This window comes from Zea mays, chromosome 3, assembly GCF_902167145.1.
Source record: "Zea mays cultivar B73 chromosome 3, Zm-B73-REFERENCE-NAM-5.0, whole genome shotgun sequence".
NCBI lineage: Eukaryota > Viridiplantae > Streptophyta > Magnoliopsida > Poales > Poaceae > Zea > Zea mays.
This window is the reverse complement of record NC_050098.1, coordinates 237,861,369-237,885,151: the sequence shown is the minus strand read 5'-3', so window position 1 is coordinate 237,885,151 and position 23,783 is coordinate 237,861,369. Positions and strand designations below refer to the sequence as shown.

The window sequence follows — 23,783 nt, the reverse complement described above, 5'->3', positions numbered from 1 at the left end:
TGCACCGGACAGTGTCCGATGCGCCAACGGGCCCGGAGCTGCAACGGTCATTTGTGCCCGATTTGGAAGGGAATCGTGCACCGGACAGGCTACAGTAGTTGTCCGGTGTGCCACTCGACAGAAGGCTAGGATAGCCTTCCTTGTTGGTCTTCAACGGCTCCTAGCTGCCTTGGGGCTATAAAAGGGACCCCTAGGCGCATGGAGGAGCAACCCCAAGCATTCACTAAGCATCCTAAGACTCCAAGACTCCAACTTCACGCATTCGATTCTTTGTGATAGTTATTTGAGCTCCATTTGAGTCGTGAACTCCGTGTGTTGTGTTTCGAGCTCAAGTCGTGACTTGTGTGCGTGGTTGTGCTGAGTATTTGAGTCTTGTGTGTGTTGCTCTTCCCAACCTTACTCTTGTGCGTTCTTTGTGATCAATATTGTAAGGGCGAGAGGCTCCAACTTGTGGAGATTCCTCGCAAACGGGAAGAAGACTATAAGTAAGAAAGTCGTGGTATTCAAGTTGATCATTGGATCACTTGAAAGGGGTTGAGTGCAACCCTCGTCCATTGGCACACCACAACGTGGAAGTAGGCAAGTGTTACTTGGCCGAACCACGGGATAAAATCGCGTGTCTCTTGTGTTGCTCCTCTCTATGATTATTTGTGTTCGCAAGAGCTTGCTTCAAGCTACTTAGCCGTACTAACACTTATAACTAAATTTTGTGGCTATTAGTTTTTGATTTTTTTTTCAGGATCACCTATTCACCCCCCCCCCCCTCTAGGTGCTCTCATGGACTGTGGACTGCGGACGAGGCGATGGGCCAGAGCACGTGGAGCTCGAGGAGGTCGCTGTCAGCGCCCGCCGCGGGGAAGGGTGGGCGGGAGAGCAGGAAGCGGTCCATCGCGTACGCTCCTGCTCCGGGGAGCACCGGCACGACGGATCTCCTACGATGTGGCGGCGCTCCGGCATGTGAGGTGGAGGCGGGCTGGGCGTGCACGAACGAGGGACACACGACACCGGCTAGGCTAGGCGAGGTGGGTGCCGCGGTGGACCGGGTGCTTTGTGCTTTATTATAGGGACGGGGCCAAGTTGTTTCTGCTATTTTGCGTCTTGGTCCTTTAGCTTCTCCGGAATAAAAAAATTCCAGCACTGCGGCTACTTCGGCCTTTTTTGACCAAAACGTGTACTATGGACTGTGGACTGCAGATGGGGCGGCGGGCCAGAGCACGTCGAGCTTGAGGAGGTCACCGTCGGTGCCCGCCGTGGGGAGGGGTGGGAGGGAGAGCAGGAGGCGGTTCATCGCGTCTGCTCCTGCTTCGGGGATTACCGGCACGGCGGATCTCCGACGATGCGGCGGCTCTTTGGCATGTGAGGTGGAGGTGGGCTGGGTGTGCGCGAACGAGGGATACGCGACACCGGCTAGGCCAAGCGAGGCGGGTGCCGCGGCAGACCGGGTGCTTTGTGCTTTATTATAGGGACGAGGCCAAGTTGTTTCCGCTATTTTGCGTCTTGGTCCTTTAGCTTCTCCGAAATAAAAAAATTGCAGCACTGCGGTTGCTTCAGCCTTTTTTTGACCAAAAAGTGTACTATGGACTGTGGACTGCGGACGGGGCGGTGGGCCAGAGCATGTCGAGCTCGAGGAGGTCGCCGTCGGTACCCACCGCGGGCAGGGGTGGGCAGGAGAGCAGGATGAGGTCCATCACGTCCGCTCCTACTCCAGGGATCACCGGCACGGCGGATCTCCGACGATGCGGCGGTGCTCCGGCATGTGAGGTGGAGGCGAGCTGGGCGTGCGCGAACGAGGGACATGCGACACCGGCTAGGCGAGGCGGGTGCCGCGGCGGAACGGGTGCTTTGTGATTTATTATAGGGACGGGGCCAAGTTGTTTCTGCTATTTTGTGTCTTGGTTCTTTAGCTTCTCTGGAATAAAAAATTCCAGCACTGCGGCTGATTCGGCCTTTTTTTACCAAAAAGTGTACTATGGACTGTGGTGCATGGGCTGAAAACGGTTTGGCCCACGGGTGTCACCAAAATAAGCCCATTTAAAAAAATGGAAAGGAAAAAAATTCCATTGCCGGGATTTGAATCCGAGTCGCCTAGGTGAAAGCTAGGTATCCTAACCGGACTGGACGACAATGGATCTGTGATTTAATGCACCAAACGGTTTAATAGTGAGTTCTTAATAATATCATGTGGTAAATCATATTATTGATCAGAACCATGTTTTGCAGTTCAAAGAAACACACACTAAACAAACACATGATCACAAATGGGCACATAAAGGTTGAGTATTTGGACACACCATGTAACCCCAACTGCATCCTTGAAGAATGGCTTACAAGTTCCCCAGCTAAATCGAACCAAAGTTGGGGAAAAGCCACCCAAATACTGGATGTGTGTGGTCTTCTAAACCATAGCTCAGTATCATGCAATGGACATCTCCCTTGTACCTTGCATTTTTAAGAACTTCAATGATACAAAAGGTGGCTCAGTTTATACTGTTCTGGTTAAGAGGGGGAACAGAAGTATTTTAGGTGGTGTTTGGGAGTGAAGTTTTTTCACTGTTTAGAAAAATACTACAGTATTATATACATCATGGTGTTTGGCAAGCTAGCTAAAATCTCTATTTTTAAAACTGAAGCATTACAAAAACTATAGTTGTTTTAACATATTGTAAACTTAGGTTTGGACCTCAGCTTTAAAACTATAGCATTTTAAACTATCGTATTGTCTTGACTAAAGTATGTTGTAGTATTTTAAATATTGTGGTTCTCAAAAACTTTGTTTCCAAACAGGGCCTAATTTGTACATGTGGTAAGAAACTGAATACAACAATCACTATAGAATCAATTTACACGGACGGTAGCGCTGATTCACTAGGCTATATTGTTATATCACCATTAAATCTGTTGCCCACAATGATAGTTGTTGGGGGCCTTCCTCTTCCGAAAGTCCTCAAAAGTGTGACTAACCATTTGTTTTCAGTATGATATACACTATTACAGGAAGCTTCGGTTTGGGATGAAAGTTCTCTCATGATAAAATCGTGTGATAAGAATATGCAACCCGAAGGTGACGTGGATGGACGCCGAAGCTGTGGCTCAAGGAGCTTCGGCTTGGATGGAAGACGAAACCGACCTAAGGGGGAAAAGACTACTTAGTACTCGATAACTTGTATTATAACTAAGAGTAAATGTCAGGGGTATGAATGTAATCTTATCCGGGTTGCGTCCTGTGCCTATAAATAGATGAACAGTAACACCGTACTATTCACGCTGGATTGTAATCTCTCTCTCGCGTCAACTTTACATTCGTATCTTCTGGCGAACCAAAGGTACAATTGTATTATAAATATCATTAATGTTGATTCTGATATGTGGATATGAATATAAATAAGTTGTGAGGATAAAATCATTATCTTTCATTCTTTAGTGTGCTTTCACACTCTTATTGATTCTGATATGTGGATATGAATATAAATAAGTTGTGAGGATAAAATCATTATCTTTCATTCTTTAGTGTGCTTTCACACTCTTATTCATATTTATATTTATATTCATATTTACATATTGAAATGATGAAGCTACGTTCTTCATGACCTTCGTCTAAAGCTCATTATATCCGAAAGAAAATAATGCTTCGAAGGACGAAGGTCTTTAACCATTAACAATTGTGTTGCCTTGTTCTTGATCTGTAGCATTTGAGAACAAGTAACCAACATTGGCGCCCACATCCGGTGAACTCGAACGACCACCTTCAGCAAGCATCGACCTTCGTCATGTCGCCGAAGAAAACAACAGTGCTAGGGGCTGCCCTGCAGCCACTAGACACAAATCAGGAGACAATCTCCCTGCGAGAAGCTAGGAGCCAGAAGAAGAAAGGTACTAGCCCAACACCTCAGGAGGAGGAGCTGGACCAAGAGATCAGGGATTTGGAGGCCATCCACCGACAGGTGCAAAAGAAAATGGAAAAGATGCTTCGGCTCGCCGACCTTCAGAAAAAGATCGACGAAGCTGCTAAAGAAATGTGCATCTTACTCAGGATGATCGAGACCGAAGGCCCCAACACAGGGAGCGTCGACAAGAAAGTACAATCAATGATGATGAATGGTATGGTGACTTTCACCATGGCAATTTTGCTTTTGATGATGCTTCTCCCTTGGTAGCAGAATTGCAGGCCACCCGTGGCCGCTGACATATAAGACACCTCAGCTCCCCATGTATGACGGGCACTCAGACCCAAAGCAATTTCTAATGAGTTACGAAGCAACCATATCCTCATATGGGGGCAATACTGTGGTCATGGCGAAGTCCTTCGTCATGGCAGTCAGAAATGTGGCTCAAACTTGGTATTCCTCTTTTCGACCAGGGACAATTACATCATGGCAGAAGGCCAGAAGCTAAAGGATATGCTAGTTACTAGCTTTCAGGGTTTTCAAACGAAGCCGGTCACTGCCCAAGCTCTTTTTTAGTGTACCCAGGATCAGGAAGAGTATCTGCAGGCGTACGTCCGAAGGTTCTTGCGCTTGAGAGCTCTGGCACCTACAGTGCCCAATGAGATCGTCATTGAGGCCATGATCAAGAGGCTCCGGCCAGGACCTACGGCGCATTACTTTGCAAGAAAGCCACCACAGACCTTGGAGAAGCTCCTCCAGAAGATGGATGAATATATCCGAGCCGACAATGATTTTCGGCAAAGAAGGGAAGAAGCTTACAGATACTCTGAGATGGCCAGGGGCTTCGGAGGAAGATTCCACCCTAGGCATGTCAGATCGATCCATAATCCCAGTGCAAGCGACGACAGGGGGAACCATACCCAAGCGCAACAACACAGCTCTCAGTCATCAGGGTGCAACAAAATTCTTTCAGACCACCAGCTCCAAGGGGTAGAGGGGGAAGAAGCTTCAGAGGAAGATTTGGAAATCAGCTCAGGAAACTGTTTTGTTTATTCTACGGAGAAGATAAGGGGCATAATACAAGGGCGTGTCAAGTCATGATCGAGAAGCTGAAAGAAATTGCCGAAGCTGAAGCACGACAGAATCAGCCGAAGCAGGTCTTGCATACCGCTTCGTGCTACTCTCCCTACATCCCGGAGTACGTAGGCAATCAACAGCCTACGACCTCTGTCGCTTCGGCAAGCCATTCCCAAGCTTCCTAGGCCCAATTGCCACCGCTAGCGCCTGCCTTGGTCCGTAGTCAACAGTCAGAAGGGCACCACCACGCTCAGCAACAGCGCGACCGTCGGGAGGAGTTCGAAGCTCGCATAGTCAATAGCACTGTGCCTGAATCAAAGCACATCTACTAGAGGCTACAGTGCTGCGGCCAAACAATATCCTAATATGATGTATCTTAAATTTTTCTGCCTTTATATTTTCTTGCAAGAAAGACAATTCATGAAGAATTAATATCCAATTCGATGTAATAATAATACTTACGTTACATCATCGATTGTCAAAGTCGTCCCTAACGGAGCGCAGAGTAAGTTCCGAAGCTACAAAGTCGTTCCTAAGGGAACGCAGAGTAAATTCCGGAGCTACAAAGTTGTTCCTAAGGGAGCGCAGAGTAAGTTTCAAAGCTCCAAAGTCATTCCTAAGAGAACGCGGAGCTAAGATACCACCTAAATAAAAGGTGAAGAAGCTCCAAAGTCGTTCCTAAGGGGGTGCAGAGCTTAAATGCCACCTAAGTCAGAGGTGAAGAAGCTTCAAAGTCGTTCCTAAGGTGATGCAGATCTTAGCTCCAAAGTCGTTCATAAGGGGATGCAGAGCTGAAATGCCACCTAGGTAAAAGGTAAAGAGACTCCAAAGTAGTTCCAAAGGGGATGCAGAGTCTGGGTGTGTTCTCGTGTGGGAGTGTGTCTTCGGCATAGGCATTATGCTACATCATATCATCATATCATTTCGCATAGCATTAAATCATACATCATATCGCATCAGCAACAAAGTTGTGGAGGGGGAATAAATGCTCCTCTCAAAATATTTGATGAATTATGGAACAATGTGCTGAAGCACAAAATACACTTTCGGCAAATTTAATTGTACACAACAGGAAAACCTTCGTCAGCAATGCTATTATACAACAGTCATGGCAAAAGTACGAAGTATTCAATCAATAGAGGTGGCAATTTTTCTTGGCGAAACATGAAAAGAAGGTAAGATGTTTTTTCGCCGAAGGCTCAAAACGGTATGTACATAGATTTCATGCATCGCAAAAGAAATATATTACATTAATATACATACAAACGTTCGATGTTCGACTCATACACGAATATTACATTTTTTAGTACACAAGAATTCAGTCCTCTTTCAATATCTTATCGGTAGCTTCATTTAGGAGTCTGTTGACAGCTTCGTTGGCGATCCTTATCGTTTCTAATGCTTCCTTCATGGCCGGATCGACTTCGGGATCATACGGCTCAGGCGGCGGTGAAAGTTCAGCTGTAGTAAAGAACAAGTTGTTAATTCGAAGCAACAAAAAAAACACCGAAGCTAAATTTCAGTAAAAATACCTATACGCTTTGCCCGCTCAGCAGCCTCTTCAACTCACTTATCTTCTTCTCGGTCCATGTTGCCACTACAATCAATGTGCTATGATGTTTCATCTACTTTGAACAGAAAGAACAAGGCTTTGTTTGAAACCACAAATAATCTGTTCATAGGCGAGGCTGAGACTGAAATTCAGACGATGAACTCCATACAGCAAATTATTTTTATTTTGGAATCTGCTATGACCATTAACTGGTGTTTGAGTCACAGAAGATATATATATATATATATATATATATATATGCTAGCGGTTCTGAACTGCTGATGCTTCTCCACACAGCATTATAATCATGTCACTCAAAGACAGATATTTCACCAGCCCAGCTACAAGCAGCGATCACATTAGGCATTACTGGGTGGTACGCGACATCAGTGCACGCCTCTTTGAAGGCTTCTATTTTCCTCAAAAGCCTTGCCGACCTGTAATCATAGAAGTAAATGGACCCATCGGATGAACCAGATGCGAGTTCTCTCCCGCCAAGGGAAAAGCTGCACTTCACAGGGAAACCCCACACTCCATGTCCTTCAAACCGCGTGTACTTGTTCAGCTTGAAGGGTGGCCTTGCTGAAAAAATAGCAATGTAGTTCCCATTGGACTGTGCAACAAATGATGCTTCACGTGGGTGGTACCTTACACACGGGCATGTGAATGCTTCGGTATAAACCTGTCATATACAAATACAAATGGTGGATTCTGTTAATTTCCATCCTGATGGTAGGATGGCAGGAGCCCAATCACTGTTACTGCAAAATAAAATCCCTGGACTAAAGACGGAAGAAATGGACTAGAACGTGATGTTTATTTTTTATTTATATAAAAAGGGGGAAAACAGAAAGGGAAAATGGGGGAAAAAATAAGGACCAAACAAAGAAACTCTTCATTTTTTATTTACGTTTTCAAAATGTAACTTTGATTGTTACTTATTATCTGCAACTTTACAACACTCTGACTTTAAATACATTAGAGCTAATAGTTAGTTGGCTAAGAAATTACGAGTACAATTAGCTGGCTAACTATTAGGTGTCGTTTGGTTCATAAAATGTACCGTAAATGGTAATGATAATGACTCATGCTCAAATATCAACAGTAATGAATTTGAATAGGTCGGTATCACTTTCTAGTGTGGTATCCAATTACAGTTGGACTTAAACAAACATAATTTAACGTCATCAGTTACCCATCACGTTACAAATATGCGAACCAAACAGCACCTTAGCTGATTTTAGGTAGGTTGAATCAGCTAATGAACTAATAGGTATTGAGGGTGCATCTAATAGTTAGCTGAACTATTTAGTTGGGGGTGTTTGGATGTCTCCAACTAAAAGTAGCTACTAGTCAAACTATTAGCTGAGTTGTTTGGATGCCACCAGCTAATTTTAACAGCTAGCTATTAGCTCTAGTGCATTCAAACAGAACCTTAGTATAAAAAAATTAAGTTTAATGACAAATATATTGATGACATTTTCATACATCCAACTTTGATAATTTTAAATATGTAGATGTTCTGATGCTAGAATGTTTGACCAGAGATTTGCCAACTTTAAATAAAACTGAAAGGAGGTAGTGCTACAAAGACACATATATATGCAACTAACAGTACTAGACCAATCATGTTTGTAATTTAGGGTACCTTCTTCAGCAGATAAAGCGTGAAAGGGTCTCTAGCCTAGTGGTTAATGACTTTCGAGTAGCACCTCCAAGTCTTGGGTTCGATTCCCCTCGTGGGCGAATTTTCAGGCTTGGTTAAAAAAGTCCCCTCGTTGTGCCCCATCCGCTCTCGGGTTATGTCATGTGCGTCACCCTCCGGTTGAGCCGTTGCAGAGTGGACGGTTGACGCCGGCCCGTTAGTGATGGGGGGCTAGGGTTCGGGGATTTTCTCGGCCAGGACCATTGTTTCGGTCTCTTCTTAATATAATACCACGAGGGCGGTCTTTTCCTCCCCAGCCGAGTTTTTTTTACTTCAGCAGATAAAGCATGGGTTATGAAACAAAGAATTGTAAATGTATTTTTTTTCAATAATTGGCAGACCGATATTCAACAATGAGCAACATGTAAATATATACAAACAAACTACTAAATTCATATTTCAGTGCAACATAGGGTCACAACTTAATGATGGTTTCTAGAATATGTTCTGATACAATGCTCCAGTCGCATTGGCGCTGCAGCATGTTCAGACAAGCTGTACTTCTCTCATGAATATCCTGACTCCTGAGACATGTTGGACTTGTACATATCACCACACAGGGGCGAAGTTAGCATTAAAATCAAGGTGTTGCAGCACTCAAGGAACACATAAATACTTCTTATATGATGTATGATAAATATTAGACATCTTATTTACAAAATCTTGCTGCACCGTGGTGCCTGTGCACCAGGATAGAATACTGTGACGTTGCCTTTGTCACCACATATATATCCAAGTGGACATTGTACAGATAATCTCTAACAGGGCTTAAATAACAAAACAATAACCAGGTTTCAAATTTTGACCTTTTTTTTAAATGTTGTACCACATTGTTGAGTGCATGCAAATAGAAGCGACATGTTCATAAGATACGAACAAAGATGGCATCAGAACCACATACACTTGAACTAATATACAACAATACACCAAATACCTGGTTAGATAAAGGAACTTGTCGCAGGACATCCCAAACAATTATAGTGTTCTCACTAATATTGCTTCTGGTTGTGTCAGTTGAAGAGATAAATTGTCTTCCATCAGCACTGAAGTCAATGTCAAGGATGGTTCCAAGGCTTCTCTGAAATTCTTTTGTTACCAGACCACATCGAATATCCCAGAGTTTAAGGGAACCCTTGGACCCACCAGATAGGAAGAGATCGGGGTTGCTTGGATTGAACTTGATAACCTCCACAGCTTGATCCTCCTTGAATACTTCCATTACTTTTCCCTCAACAACATCAACTAGCTGTAAGGAACAATCAAGCCCTCCAGAAAGTAAAAAGGGCCTATGAAGTGACCACCTTACATCCTTTACAGCAGCAGTGTGATGTTTCAAAACACGAGCAGTGGTATTCCCTTTGTCCCATACATTCCATACATGAACCGTGTGATCCATTCCAGCAGAAGCAAGAAGATGCCCTGCAAATACTTTCCTTTGTGAATGTCTATTGAGTGAGACTAATTTAAATAAAAGCTATGCAAAATCATCATGAGTATTTTGTACTGTGTGTCAAAAGCAATATCTCAATTAACCAACCAACATTATTTGAAACTGGTGATTTTATGAAACAATTCATCTCATGCATTGGGACTTCCTATGAAATCGCCATGTGCATCATACTACAATAGTGTTAATTAAAAGTGAAGCATGAAGAAATAACATGGAAAATTCCATGAAGATATTGCCAGATACACCATCCGTCCAAAAATAAATGCACATCTCGAACTATCAACATTTGCATCTCCAAATAAGTTTATTATGGAAGAATATCCCATGCTCAATCTAATGATACTTATTATACATAATAAACGTTAGTACATTTTTATATATATTTAGACAAACTCTAAAAGGATTGGCTCCTCAGGATGCAGGATATGCATTTATTCTATGACGGAAGGAGTATGATATTTGAAGAGCACCCCTATTTTTGACATCAAATTACCAAGAAACATGGATTGTAAGCATTTCCATAGAAGATTAGAAGTACAAAATCGAAGGTGAAGATCAAGGGGCCAGTGGAGGTGATATAATTTGGTTTGCATAAGCTCAGAAATCAGAATGGTCAATCCAGGCCTAATAGCCTTATCTAAAGAGTTATGATATAAGGATTCCAAAGCAAAGATGTTAATATTTCAATGACAACCTTTTGTAGATTTCTTAGACGAACTGTATTTTCATATCGTCATTGTCATAGCGTAACAACACCAGGCTACACAAAGTATCAGAGAGAGCGTTAGGAGGGAGCACAACACAAGTTAGTGGTCATGTTGAATCTGGGGACAAGTGGGAGTCAACAGTCAACACACGGACATTTAGAGAGATTCAGACCACAGTGTGTAATACCCTACGTTATCTTGATACTCGATGATTGATGAACATAAAGGATGTTGTGGTGGGAAATCTAGCCTAATGGTCCTAAACCCCCTTTATGCCTGCCTACAAGAGTGTGTTCCACATTAAGCTTGTTACCTCTAACTTGAACTACTTGGGTCAAATCGAATTGAATGCCCTAGGTCGGAGTCCCTTCAATTGGGCCCCTTAAATGTTGCTCATCACCTCCCTATTATAGTCAAAGGGAGAAGAGATGTTACACGAACCATGAATTCCACCAGCTAAGGCCCAACTACGCCATTTTTATCCTATTTCTGGAGTTGTACTAGGATACATGCCTCTGGTTATACTAGGAGCTTGTGTCGTCCGGTACGATGTAGTTGGTAGTCGTTGTCTTTTGTACTTCGATAATGCTTCGCATGTGCACACGTGGCTACAAGATCGATGCACGTATTGTATAGTGATCTCAAGTGTCCTATAGCCGAAGCCATGGCAACAACACGCTTATCAGGCATGTGATGTCATCCATCACACATTTAATGTGTTGTACCTAAAACTTATCCATTAAGCGTCGCAATAGACTTATCCTCAGGCCCTTAAGTGTGGGGCACATTTCCTAGGGTAATACTGTCCCCAATGGGCTTAGACATATCCTTCTGTCATGAGATAGGATTACATTTAGACGCATTGAGTCCTTTGTCTTTTCGGTGCATTGGGCCCTGAAAGGCTCGGGGCTAACCACCTCAGCGAGGCAAGGTCAAGAAGCTTAAGGACCTCGGGGCTAGTAGAAGGTCTTTAGTGTCTAAGTTTTGGGGCCCAAACTGCCCCAAACGCTTATGTCCCATCATGCCCTAGGGTGCGAAGGCCCTGGGAAGTTACTCTCATGAGTGCCTGGGACACGAGGGGCCACATGGGCTTTCTCCATGAGTGCCTCGAGACATGTGGGGGCCCAGGCTTTAAATTGCTAACTACTGCCTCGAGGCTCAAGGCTCTCCGGGGACTCATTATTCCTCCTATGGGTGTTCTTGAGGCGTTATGTGCCCTGAGCTCTTAGGTCATCCCGGGGCCCAATAGACCTTGGTATCCTGTGACTCCACAAGCCTTGGTGCATAGATGTTCATTTGGGGTGCCCTAATTTTAAGCCTCCCGACATTAAGCTCCTCCTCTGGCTAGTGCCAAGGGAAGTTTCTAGAGCTTGGAGCCTTGGAAGCAGTGGTCTCAACATAGTAGGCCCCTCAATAGCTTCATACACCAAAATTCTTGAAAGTGTCTTGGCAGTTGCCAAGGCGCAGGGGTATGGCTTTTTTCAAGCGTTGACAATCATCATTCGTATTGTGAGTCTAGTTGGCTCCTCTGTTTACAAATCGTCCGACTAATCGCGATTAATCGCGATTAGTCGGGCTGGTCGCCTGTAAGCGGTCGACCAGAGAGACGACGCGATCAGGTTTCTTGGTCGTCCTAATCGTCGCTTAATCGTCCAAATCGGTCGATTAGTCGTCCGATTAACTAGATTCTGGTCGACCAGTGCGCGTGGGCTAAATGTGGCTGTGCTATTGGGCTTCACCATTTTTTTGGCCCAGTAGCCGCATACATCTGTTGGCGCCCTAAACCCTAAATCCTCCCTGTGCCTGCGCCCCTCTCAAGTTTCTGTCCGGCGGCTGCTGCTCTAGCCTCCAGTCTCCACCGTCCACTGACTCCACCATCGCCGGCGGCTGCCCCTCTGCTCAAGGTCGTCCATGCCCCCTGCTCAAGGTCGTCCCTGCCCCCTGCTCATCTACAAGGAACAAGATGAGCTCGTCATCCGAAGGTCATCCCTGCTCCCCTCCTTCCCCCTTGTCTGCCCTCTGCACTCTGCAGTTTTACATTCTGCGCAGCACGGCAGTTTCACATTCTGCGCAGCACTCTGCAGTTCTATACCTCTATGTTCTACTGCCTTACTTCAGTAGTACTTAGCTTCATCTCTGCCAACCAGTTTCCATCAGCCCAGCAGTAGCATATCTAGTGCCTAGTATTGACTTGACCTCTATCTGTTGACATGTTCAGAGTTTCATGCTGCCGGTGGACGAAGAGGTGCTAATGTTGAGGTCTTATTCCCCGGGTCCAATGTGGTTGGCAGTGGCAGTGCAACTGCAAGTGATTATGTTCCTCCCGTGACCTCAAATGTTGATAGCACAGGCCCTGCTTCGGCATTATCAGCTGCTGCAGACTCAAAAAGCCTTGCTGAAAAGGCTATTGCAGCACTCCCTCCTGAGCTTAGTGCACAAGCAACTGACCCAAAAAGAAAGGCAAGGTCACAGGACCCAGGATGGAAGTTTGGGTGGTGGCCAGACACAACGAAGAAGGATTTTGTTCAGTGTATTTTCTGTTCGAAGATTGTTCCTTCCGGAATCAAAAGGTTCAAGCAGCATCTTGCCGGTGGGTTTGGTGACACCATGAAGTGTGCTAGAGTACCAGAACTGGTTTCAAAGGAAATGCACATGTATTTAAAAAGGAACATGAGACTTGTGATTACTGCTAATACTGAAGAAGGTGAAGAGGGAGAAGAGCGGGATGATGAAGGTCCTGAACCAAGTTCTGGGACAAAAAACAAGCAAACAAAAAAGAAAATTGCCCAAGCTGCCATGTCCTCATTTCTTGTATCTGCTCCTCCAAAACCAAGTACCCAGAAGGCAAGCAAATCAGTGAGTGCCATGCTCTGCAAGACTCCAGAAGAAGTAGTTGCAGAGAGGCATAAAAACAAAACTTCTCAGTCCACCCTTGAGCACTGCACAAAGAAAGGGACACAAGCACAGCAAATTGTTGACGACCATGTAGCTGATTTTCTGTATGAGAACAAGATTCCATTGAATGTCGTAAACTCAAGAAGTTGGAAGATTATGTTGGAGTCTATTGGTCAGTACGGTCCTGGATATCATGGCCCATCGTATCATGAGGCTAGAGTACCTTGGCTTGAAAGGGCAGTGAAGAGAACATCGACATTGAGAGATAAGCACGAAGAGGCTTGGAAGGAATATGGTTGCTCAATTATGTCAGATGGGTGGACCGACACAAGACAACGTCATTTGATCAACTTCCTTGCCAACAGTCCAGCAGGGACATACTTCCTAGGTTCTGTTGATGCATCAAGTGAGGTAGCAAATGCCAATATGTTGGCAGATCTGTTGGAGAAGCAAATAATGAAGGTGGGCAAAGAACATGTTGTCCAGGTGGTAACTGACAATGGAGCCAATTTCAAAGCAGCAGGGCGGATCCTAATGGACAGAATTCCACATCTGTTTTGGACTCCTTGTGCAGCACATTGTTTGGATCTATTGTTGGAGGATATTGGCAAGATCAAGGAGTTCAACACTTGCATCAATATGGCAAAGAAGGTTTCGAGGTTCCTATACAAGCATGGGCGACTTCACAGCCTAATGAGAGAAAAGCTAGGCGGGGACCTTGTTAGGCCGGGTGTCACTAGATTTGCAACATCATTCTTGACTTTGGCAAGCATGTACAAGCATAAGAATAGATTACAGGGCTTGTTTGTTAGTGATGAATGGAATGGCTCTAAGTTTTCCCTACTTCAGGAAGGTGTACAAGCTGAAAATATTGTCCTTTCTGTATCATTTTGGCAAACTCTTGAAAATTGTCTACGGGCTTCACAACCTCTTCTCATTGCTTTAAGGATTGCTGACGGTGATGAGACGCCAGCAGCTCCAGAGATAATGGCAGCTATGGACAAAGCAAAAGCCACCATACAAGAGTCACTAAAAGAGAAGCCAAGATTACTTGCTGAAGTCATCTCATGCTTTGAGAAGAGGTGGGAAACTCAGATGGAGCAGAAACTATATGGGGTAGCCCTTTATTTGAATCCAGGTAAATTCTTTACCTTGAGGGAGAAAGACAGAAGGCAAGCTGCAAGACTTAGAGCTATGTTCAATGATGTTTTGTGGAAGATGGTCAGTGATGAGGATGAGCAAACAAAGATTAGTAAACAGTCCTATGGTGGGGTGCATATGGAGGACTGGCATATGAACTACAAAGCCTAGCAAAAAGGGTTATAAGCCTCTGTTGTGCAGCTTCTGGTTGTGAGAGAAATTGGTCAGACTTTGCAGCAGTAAGTAACTAAACTAAGTACTGTATTACAAAAAGCCTAGCAAAAAGGGTTTGCTTGTTGATTGATCATTATGTGGCTATGTGCAATTGTGCATTTTCAGGTCCATACAAAAAAGAGGAACCGACTAGAACACCAGAGGCTTAATAAATTGGTCTATGTCAGTTACAACAGAAAGATGGAAAATAGGTTTCGCACACTAAGAGAGCTGGGATCCAAGGGAAAAAGAAGCAACCCACTGGTGCTTGAAGAGTTTATGTGGGAAAATGAATGGGTTGAAGAAAATAATGAAGCTGATGGTGATAGCAGCATATGGCATGCTGTGGATGAGGCATTAGGGGCAACTCATGCTCTCCAAGGCAGAAATTTGCCAAGATTAGCTGCTGCAGGTGCTGCTTCAAGTTCTCGGCCTCAACGAACCTATGTTAGGACAAGGAAGCGTTCAAGAAATGCAGCAGCACAAGATATTGGAGAAGATGATAGTGATGCTCAAGAAGATGGTAATGCTACAGCAGATGCAGAAGAACAACAAGAACAACCACTAGAAGCAACTAGAGATATGGACCAAGATGAATCTGAATCTGGAGGAGGGAAAGCTGCTGCTGATGCTTTTTGCTTGGATGCTGATCTGCTCTAGGTAGCAGACTAGCAGGTACTCTATATTCAGTATATTGTTTCACACTTTCACTTATGTTATGTTACATTCTGTTATATTTCAGTAATTCAGTTCCGAACTTCCAATTTAATTTCAGTTCTATATGGCTTATATGCCTAGAAATACATATATACATATATATATGGCTTATATGCCTAGGAATATACAAAGGACGACTAGGGACGACCAGAGGCCGACCAGAACCGATTAGTCGGCCGATTAGTCGCCCTAATCGCGATTAGGCGCCTGGTCGGTCCTGTCGGTCGACTAGCTGGTCGCCCGACTTGAAATCAGTGGTTGGCTCAGTGCTAATCAACTATGGCTAGTAGTCAGATTGTTGAGAGAATTTAGAATTCTGCCTGAAGAACATTCCAAACATGTTGGTAGAGAAATCCATGTTTGTATGGTAGAAGGACAACCTAGTGCAACCCCTAATATTTCATTTTCTTGTAGAATAGGAAAAAAAACTTCTCGTAGCTAAATTTTATAGACAATACTTTGAATACCAGCACAACACTGGGCATCCACTTGTTTCCTAGTTACTACAAGAGAAGTAGAGAAATGTATCATGTTGAACCACCTTGTTGTTTCTCAAATTGCATATGCCAAATCACCATGACTACTGAAAAAGAATGTATTACGTATTACACTAGAAGAGGGACAATTCAACATTCTCTTAATATCTAATGCATGACCCTAGAGAATGGATGACAACTCATAAAGATCTAAGAACAAGAACATTTACTCATTAATAACATAAGTGAAACAGAATAGTAAAGATCATGGAAGCAGAACTATGTAAGAATAATTACTAACCATGAGTCGGTGACCAATCTACACAATTGATTGCTTTAGTGTGACCCTTCAAACAAACTGAGAGCCTCAAAGGGAAACTTGTGCTTGGTCCAGGTTTCGGTTGGCATCGCAAAGAATGCAAAATGTCAGCTCGTAGATTTGGATAGGTGATAGAGCCAACTGTAACAACATGTTCACAGTTACAGAAAATACGGAAGATAGAAAATGAGCTGCTCAAGCAACATATAAATATACTAAAGTATATATGTGTCATTCCCTAAACTAGTAATCATCATGATAACAGAGGTTTTCTCAGACAACAATTGGGCAATAGGAACAAGCTTTTTTATCGGCCTTTATCCCAGACCCCTGAACGTTGTTCTTCAAACAGTTTAAACCATTTTAGACATATAATCATAGAAGATTAAATTCATCCTGAGATCCACTACACTACTGACAAATCAATTTATGTCAGAATTAATCACACAAAATTATCCTGAACCCAGCCAGCAGTCTGGTGAAGCAGTCCCATGAGAGCAGCTATCTAATCAGCAATCAGGGACAAATTTTACTAGGATAAATTCAGCAACTTTCAATCAGCTGCAATGGGACCCCAGAAAGCTCACCTGCAGATTCAAAATCCACTCTCGTCAGAGGCAGGGATGATCCGGATTCAATATGTGCCCCTGATGAGGCCAGGAGAGCGCGCTCCCTCTTGGAAATGTATCTGCCGCTGGATGGAGATGCCAGTGGCAGCGCTGCGTCGGGCAGAGGTGGTTGCGGGAAGCAGTGGGTTGGAGGGAGGTATGGGTGAGATTCCCACCGCGGCGGCTTCATGGGAGGTGGAGAGAAGGAGGCGGACCTGGTGGCAACCGGCATGGAGAAGGGTCGGTCCGCGGCATCCTCATCGTCAGAGGTAGCACCGTACGCAGCAGAGAGGAGATCCATCGGGAGCCGGGGTTTCAAGTATTCCCTGCGTCCAAGACTGCAGGGGGAGATAATTGCCATTGTAGACGAAGAGCGGACGGGATTCGACGAAATGGAGGCCATGGCGTTGGTTTCTCTGTTCTGGAGACGCAGACGACAGCCAATCGCCAAAACGGAAAGGTGACAGCGCTTGGAGCTGCGTAAACAGGTATTACTCTGCTGTCCCCATTTACCGTTCGCCTGCGCAGATGGCGTCACTTGTACTCCTCTTGTGACCATTCGCATATCTTCCGTCGCCGAATTGGACTGCTCTCGGGGTCGACATCGCCGCCTGCTTCTCTTCTTCCTCTTGCGGCTGCTTGCGGTCTCCTCTTCTCAGCGGTGAGTTCTCCTCAATCCGACAATGCTGCACCGATCTCCCATCTCTGCCTTGTATGGTTAACGCGTTGCTGAACCCTAGCCGCCGTTCCGTGTTCATGCCGCCCCCTTCCTCAATCCAGAAACCCTAGCCGTAATTTCTCTGCTCCTGTGCGGATGGATTTTCCACCGAGCAAAGTTGTTGCTGATGCTGTGGAAGCTGCTCGTGCTGCTGCCGTTGCGGCCTCGGAGGCGAGATGCGCGGTATTTGTTGCTGAGAAGGAGGCCAAGGCTGCGGTTCAGTTCGCCGCCATTGTCGTGGACAAGGTTGAAGCAGTTAAGGCCTCATCGAATGTGGTATGGATTATCAAACTCATACACTCATTTTTTTGTTGATAGAAATGGATTGTCATCTGGTTGTTGCACAGGATCTTGTCGACTTCAAGTATCATGTGAACATAAAGAATTCGTTGAGATATGCTATTCAAGAAATGAGGAGGCAATATAAACTGTTGCATTCGGTTCAAAAATTATGTTCGACTATTCCAGAGGTACAAGGTGGCAAGATAGGAAAGGTTCGCGGGCATCTGGAACATGTGTGCAAGGAGCTAGACAAAACTTCAATTGTCTCTGAAGAAGATTTAGAAACAAAGAATCCAACTTGGGATCTTTACGACAACCCTTCCGTAGATGATGAACATCCTCTAGATGATGATGAACTTGGTGATGGCTACAGTACAGAAGATCCAGAGCTATGGGAAATGGCTTTTGAAGACTTCAAGTGGGAAGAGATTAAAGCTAATGTCTCATTCGAAGAGCACAATCGTGTCATAAACTACAGGTTCGAAGAGATAAACGACCGTAACATGTAGTTGTGGACATGAGGTTGCCTTTGGTGGGTTGGTTTCATTCTGGTGTCATTTTGGTCTGTCTAGGATATATTTTGGAAGGACGGAACTGATATCTGTTGTATGAAGTATTATCTGTTGTATGAACCCTAGTGTTTGTTGTCGTGTTCAGACAAGATGAATGGCGTTTGTAAGAACATTAGTGTTATCTGTTTTCTGTGTTGTGGAGATGCGGTTGTAAGAACTAATGGGCGACAGTTATCTGTTATCTGTTATCTGTTTGTTGTCGTGTTCAGACAATCTGTTTGTCTGACCCATTTCTTCATCTGTTTTCCGAACTGGGCGATAAACTGGTCAAGTGACCGAACTGGGCGTTATCTGGGCAAGTGACCAGATAACTGAACTGGGCGTTATCTGGGCGATATCTGGGCAAGCGACGAACCCAGGTCCTTTGGTATGTCACCAGATTGCTGGCTAGTGACCCAACTGGGCGTTACCTGGGCGTTATCTGGGCAAGCGACAAACTCAGGTGGACCACTAAACTGGGCAAGCGACAAACCCAGATGAACAAGCCGAGATAACTGAACTGGGCGTTACCAGATAACTGAACTGAAACTGGGAAGCACCGAACTGGCAACTAAAACTGAAACTGGGAATACAATGTTCTTAGCAGTCTTACATAGCAGACTTACAACAAATACAGGTGGAGCTTACATAGTGGTTGTTCTTAGCAGTCTTACATAGCAGTCTTACAACAAATACAGCTTACACAGTGGTTACTCTTAGCAGTTAATACTGCTTCTTCTGAGCACTCATCCTCAGTCTTTTCTTGGGGGTGATTTTCTTCACTAGCCATTTCCTTGTCGGTGGTGGAGAAGCAGGTGGAGCTTGCTCGACTTGTTCATCGGCCACTTGTTCAGTGATTTGTGCACCGAGTGGCTGGAAGAGTGCAAGACCCAATGGTTCTGTCTCTGGCTGTGGTTCTCCTAGCTCTTGTTCAGTGATTTCCTCTGCAAGCTCTGGTTGTTCTGGTACATTCTGTGAAGAAGTCCGCAGCTCTTTAGGGATCCAATTTTTTGTGGTGTTCTTCCGTGGTTTCCTTTTCCTACTCAAAAAAATACTCAAACATTTAGTTCAACAGTACTAATATAAATTGAACATATAGAAGTAAGTTGAGAACTAGCCTTTTTTTGTCCCATTCAAAGGGCACTTGTAGCTTGATTGTCGGTGTCCCAATTCACCACAGTTAGGACAAGTGTATTGCCTTTTGAGTCGTTTTTTGGTTTTTTTCATTGTCGTTGCTACTTTTTTTTCTAGCACTCCCACCCTCAAGACAACTTTTAATTCTATTTTTTCGTTGCCTTCCAAGACCTCTTCTAGCTATTGGTGCAAACACTCCACTGGCGAAATCAACTGATGGCCAAAACGAACAATCACCAATTGGTTCCACCCTTCTAGAATATGCTATCTTGAATCTTTCAGTAGAGTAATAATCGTCAACAAAATTTTCCATACCTACATCTCTGGAATCTTGGGCTATTATTAGGGCTAGACCATGTTGACACGGTTTCCCAGTGTGTTGCCATTCCTCACAAGAACACTGTTTCAGTTCTGCATTCACGACATGTTTAGTCATACAATTAGTGTTGTCTCGTACCTCTGCCATGTAGTTGTCACATTTTACAATGGACAAGTGGCCCAACCCTCTAGTACGAGCCTTTAGTATCGCTAAGACAGATGGCAAAATAATACCATGAAGCTTACGACCAATCCTTCGCCTACGATGAAACAGCTCCATTGTCATCTCCCTAATTTTCTCAGCCAAATCACACACAGGAAGGTCTTTGTGGTCTTTAACCCAGTTATTATAAACCTCAGCCATGTTATTTGTGATGTAATCACATTTGATATCTTTGTTGAAACCACTCCTGTACCAAAGGAATTTATGGTGTTGGTCTAAGTACTCAGCAATCTTGTGAACATTTGAATAGCAGGAGAATTTGTGGCCTAAGTTCACCACCGGGTTCGGTGAGGGGAACAGACTGGTTCACATACGATAGCCATGGGAGACCGAGGATAGCAGGAGAACTCACGAAGACGAAACCGGAAGCAGCCGCAGTAGGAGAGGAGAGGAGAGGAGAACTCACGAAGACGCCAGCTCCAGCAGTCCAAATCGGCGAGGAGAGGAGTTCGCCAGGTGCCGCGAGCAGGCCGACCCCATGAGCTCCAGCAGTCCAACTCACGAAGAAGAAACGGCGTCTGCGCAGGCGAACGGTAAACGGGGATAGGAGAGTAATACTTGTTTACACAGCTCGAAGCGCTGTCACCTTTCCGTTTTGGCGATTGGCTGTCGTCTGCGTCTCCAGAACAGAGAAACCAACGCCATGGCCTCCATTTCGTCGAATCTCGTCCGCTCTTCGTCTACAATGGCAATTATCTCCTGCATGGGTGTTGGGCAAGTTGACTGCAGCAGCTACAGACAACGGGTTTTTTTTCACCTTCACCAATTTAAACGTGACGGGGACAAAGGTCAAATGGCGGCGATTCAATATTGCTGAAGCAGGTGTTTGATTTCTAGAGACTAATTTTCTATTTTATTATATTTTAGTTTCTAAATTAACAACTACGGAAATTAAAATAAAATAAAATAGAGTTTTAGTTTCCGTATTTAGTAATTTAGGGACTAAAATAGAATAAATAAAAAGACTAAAAATTAATTCCTATAAACCATACGTACACCCCTTAGAGCATCTCCAACAACGTGACCTATAAAAATAACCTATAATTTGAAAATAAGTATATTTTATAGAATTTAGGGCACCAACAAAACACCTCGCTCCAACAGTAAAGCCCCAGATCTAGATTATAGGGCAGCCCACTACGGTGTAGTATATTTGAGTCACTTGAGAGGATGCCCTATAGTTTTTTGACAAAAATTTATGAAATAAGGCACTGTTGGAGTAGTTTTTCCTATGTAGAGCCTCATATTTCAATTTAAGGCACTAGTTTGAGGCATTGTTGGATATGCTCTTAGCAGACCAAAAACAGATGATTTACAATGGCAGCAAAATTATTAATTGTTGATATTGTAACTCGAGATGAAAGTTCCATGCATCAAGTCCTGCAATGCCGGTGGTTTTCAGTTATGTATGTCAAATATATGTACTCAAGGATCGATGACCTCTCGCGAACAGGAAAGCTCATTATTTAAACCTAAGGACAAAGGTAACTGAATTCAGGTTTGTCAACTAGCAAAAGGGTCAAGGGTTTATAAATTGAATAATGGACCTCAAATTATGCTAGGCAGTTTTAGCATAAGGTATATGCATTCATAGTTTAACACACATTTTAAATCCCTCATAATTTGGCTTATTTCAAATTTGTAACACCTTAGTTCTAGGTCATTTTAGCTTAAAATTTACTAAAAGCAACCAAATTAAACTGTAGGCAAGGAACAAGACGTTGAGTTGTGTGCAATAAAGATAGATAATAAAGTTAATCAGAGTTCACCTTAAGTCTGTGAAAGAAGAAGTTTTATATAGGTCTGATTATGTCCACTTCAGTATCTGCAAGCTTTTTCCGCAGTTCGGACGCTACCGACAAAAAAGACACAAATATGGGAAAAATTGGAAGAGCAAATAGCTGGATGGCAAAGTTGTTGGAACTTACATTATCCTGCAGTATATATCTTGTCCCGTAGAGAAGAAAAATGCACCAGAGCCAGAATAGGCAACAATATTGCGAGGTGCTGCATTCAGGAGAGATGAAAGAAATTAAAAAATATTGACAATTGAATCAACTAAAATCATAGATGAATGAAGAAACACGAAGACCGAATGACATTATGTGGTTCATAAGAACCAAGCTATTAAATTGACAAAATGACAAGGTTGTCAATGTCAATTGAGTAAGCTATATCAGGGCTTCATATTTCCAGCATGTATGTTCTATGGAAATGGAATCAAAATGTTCAAGTTTTCACGAGTCTATGATGCCGATTTTTTTTTGCATTTTAGCCCTTTTTATGAAGAAATTTTACATTTAGCCCCCTAAAGGAAGTATACCAAGTTTCGGACCCTCTGGTCGGTGCCATGACCCGAGCTGGCAGCCGACGTAGCACCTAGCTCAGCGTCGTGATCTGGCCGAGGGCCACGCTCGACCATTTCTCTCCCTCGTTTCCCTCTTCATCCATACTGCCGAGTGTGGGGGATAGATATCCCCCGGGTCCACTAAAGGAGTAAAAAACCTCACGAAAGGCCCAAAGGCCCAATAAATCGTAAGGTCGTTCTTTCGTGGGCCTGGGGAAAGACAACCAACAAAGCAGAGAAGACGTGAGACCGGATTGGTGCAAACCCGGGCGGCCCACAACGTCGAACGAGTAAATCGCAACAGAGACCCGACTTTCCCGCGCTGAAGCCCCCATGCAACGGAGCCATGCGAGGATAAGTCGGCGAGGGTTACGTAGGGATAAACTCAAGAGGTTCACTACCTTTTAGCTACTTGTTGTTATCATATCCACGTGTACTGCCCCACGGTCGAGTATATAAGGCCTAGGGGGCACCCCTTCAGATCGATCGACCCTACATTACTTAGCCACCCACCTCAACTCTCTGTGTCTTCAATCCAGAGAGCCCCCTTGTAACCACGTTCACATACTCACCAGGACGTAGGGTGTTACGCATTTCTAAGCGGCCCGAACCTGTAAATCTTGTCCACTGTCCCTCGTGTGATCGGCACGAACCATTTTGCTACAGTCGTCGACACCGTCCTACTCCTAGAAAACACCTTGAGGGGCAACCCCGGGTGTGCGGTCGGACCCAAAACACCGACAGCTGGCGCGCCAGGTAGGGGGTGTGTCGACGATCCAAGCTAGCTCAATGGCCATCACGTTCTACAGCAAGATCGCCATGCGTCCTGGATCCGTATTCTGCTTCGGGACGATCTCATCTGTAGCAGATGAAGAGGGAATTCTACACCGTATCGCGGATCCGCCGGAAAAGAAGTCTCCTCCAACGAACTCCGGAAATGCTGGAGAGACGCAACCTCCGGCTCTTCGGAAAAAGATCGTCTCCGGAAAGGCTGGAGCTGGGAGCTCGCTGACCCGGAAGACTCCGCTGTCTACTTCCCCAACAAAAGAATGGACACGGATCACGAGGAAGAAGGAGACCAGGGAAAGGCAAGTCGTTCTTTCCGTTCCTCCGGCCTCAAAGGAGAACGGAAAGAAAGTCGCCACGACAGCAGCACCATTCTACCCCGACGTCCTCTTCATCGGGAGAGTGGAGTCGCCCGCCGTCTCTGACGACGAACCGACCGCGCCTGGAGAAGAACCACCTCAACGAGAATCCCGCCGACGGAGGAACCGACGCAGGAACGTTCGACGACATCACGCGGCCGGAGAACGGGATCCGGAGCAGCCTATCTCGCGAGACGAGGTCTCGGAGATAGGAGAAACTCCGGAAGAACGCGTCTTCAGAGAACGAAGGAACTCCCGACGACGTGATCGCCGACGGGCTCAGGAACAAGCCGAGCAAGATGCAAGGCAACGCCGGGAGAAT

The 23,783-nt window shown here is 44.6% G+C and overlaps 2 protein-coding genes across 2 annotated transcripts; one reads left to right on the top strand and one right to left on the bottom strand.

Moving 5' to 3' along the window:
* Positions 1-6,157: 6,157 nt before the first annotated feature.
* LOC103651697 (WD repeat-containing protein 25) lies at positions 6,158-17,161 on the bottom strand. Its single transcript, XM_008677402.3, has 5 exons — positions 16,723-17,161; positions 16,118-16,276; positions 9,153-9,637; positions 6,494-7,195; positions 6,158-6,422 (listed from the first exon to the last, which is right to left on the bottom strand). Exons 1-4 carry the CDS (start codon positions 17,144-17,146, stop codon positions 6,824-6,826), a joined length of 1,440 nt encoding a protein of 479 aa, XP_008675624.2. The 5' UTR covers positions 17,147-17,161; the 3' UTR covers positions 6,158-6,422; positions 6,494-6,823.
* Positions 17,162-17,537: 376 nt separating this feature from the next.
* LOC103651694 (uncharacterized) lies at positions 17,538-18,575 on the top strand. The gene is made up of 2 exons (XM_020546227.2): positions 17,538-17,737; positions 17,809-18,575. Exons 1-2 carry the CDS (start codon positions 17,558-17,560, stop codon positions 18,250-18,252), a joined length of 624 nt encoding a protein of 207 aa, XP_020401816.1. The 5' UTR covers positions 17,538-17,557; the 3' UTR covers positions 18,253-18,575.
* Positions 18,576-23,783: the final 5,208 nt, after the last annotated feature.

Coding starts and splice junctions, on each gene's coding strand:
- LOC103651697 (XM_008677402.3), bottom strand. CDS start 17,146: ATGGCCTCCATTTCGTCGAATCCCGTCCGCTCTTCGTCTACAATGGCA. Junction 16,277..16,722: donor AGTGGATTTTGAATCTGCAG/GTGAGCTTTCTG, acceptor ATGTTGTTACAG/TTGGCTCTATCACCTATCCA. Junction 7,196..9,152: donor AAGTTCCTTTATCTAACCAG/GTATTTGGTGTA, acceptor TGTATATGACAG/GTTTATACCGAAGCATTCAC.
- LOC103651694 (XM_020546227.2), top strand. CDS start 17,558: ATGGATTTTCCACCGAGCAAAGTTGTTGCTGATGCTGTGGAAGCTGCT. Junction 17,738..17,808: donor TTAAGGCCTCATCGAATGTG/GTATGGATTATC, acceptor GTTGTTGCACAG/GATCTTGTCGACTTCAAGTA.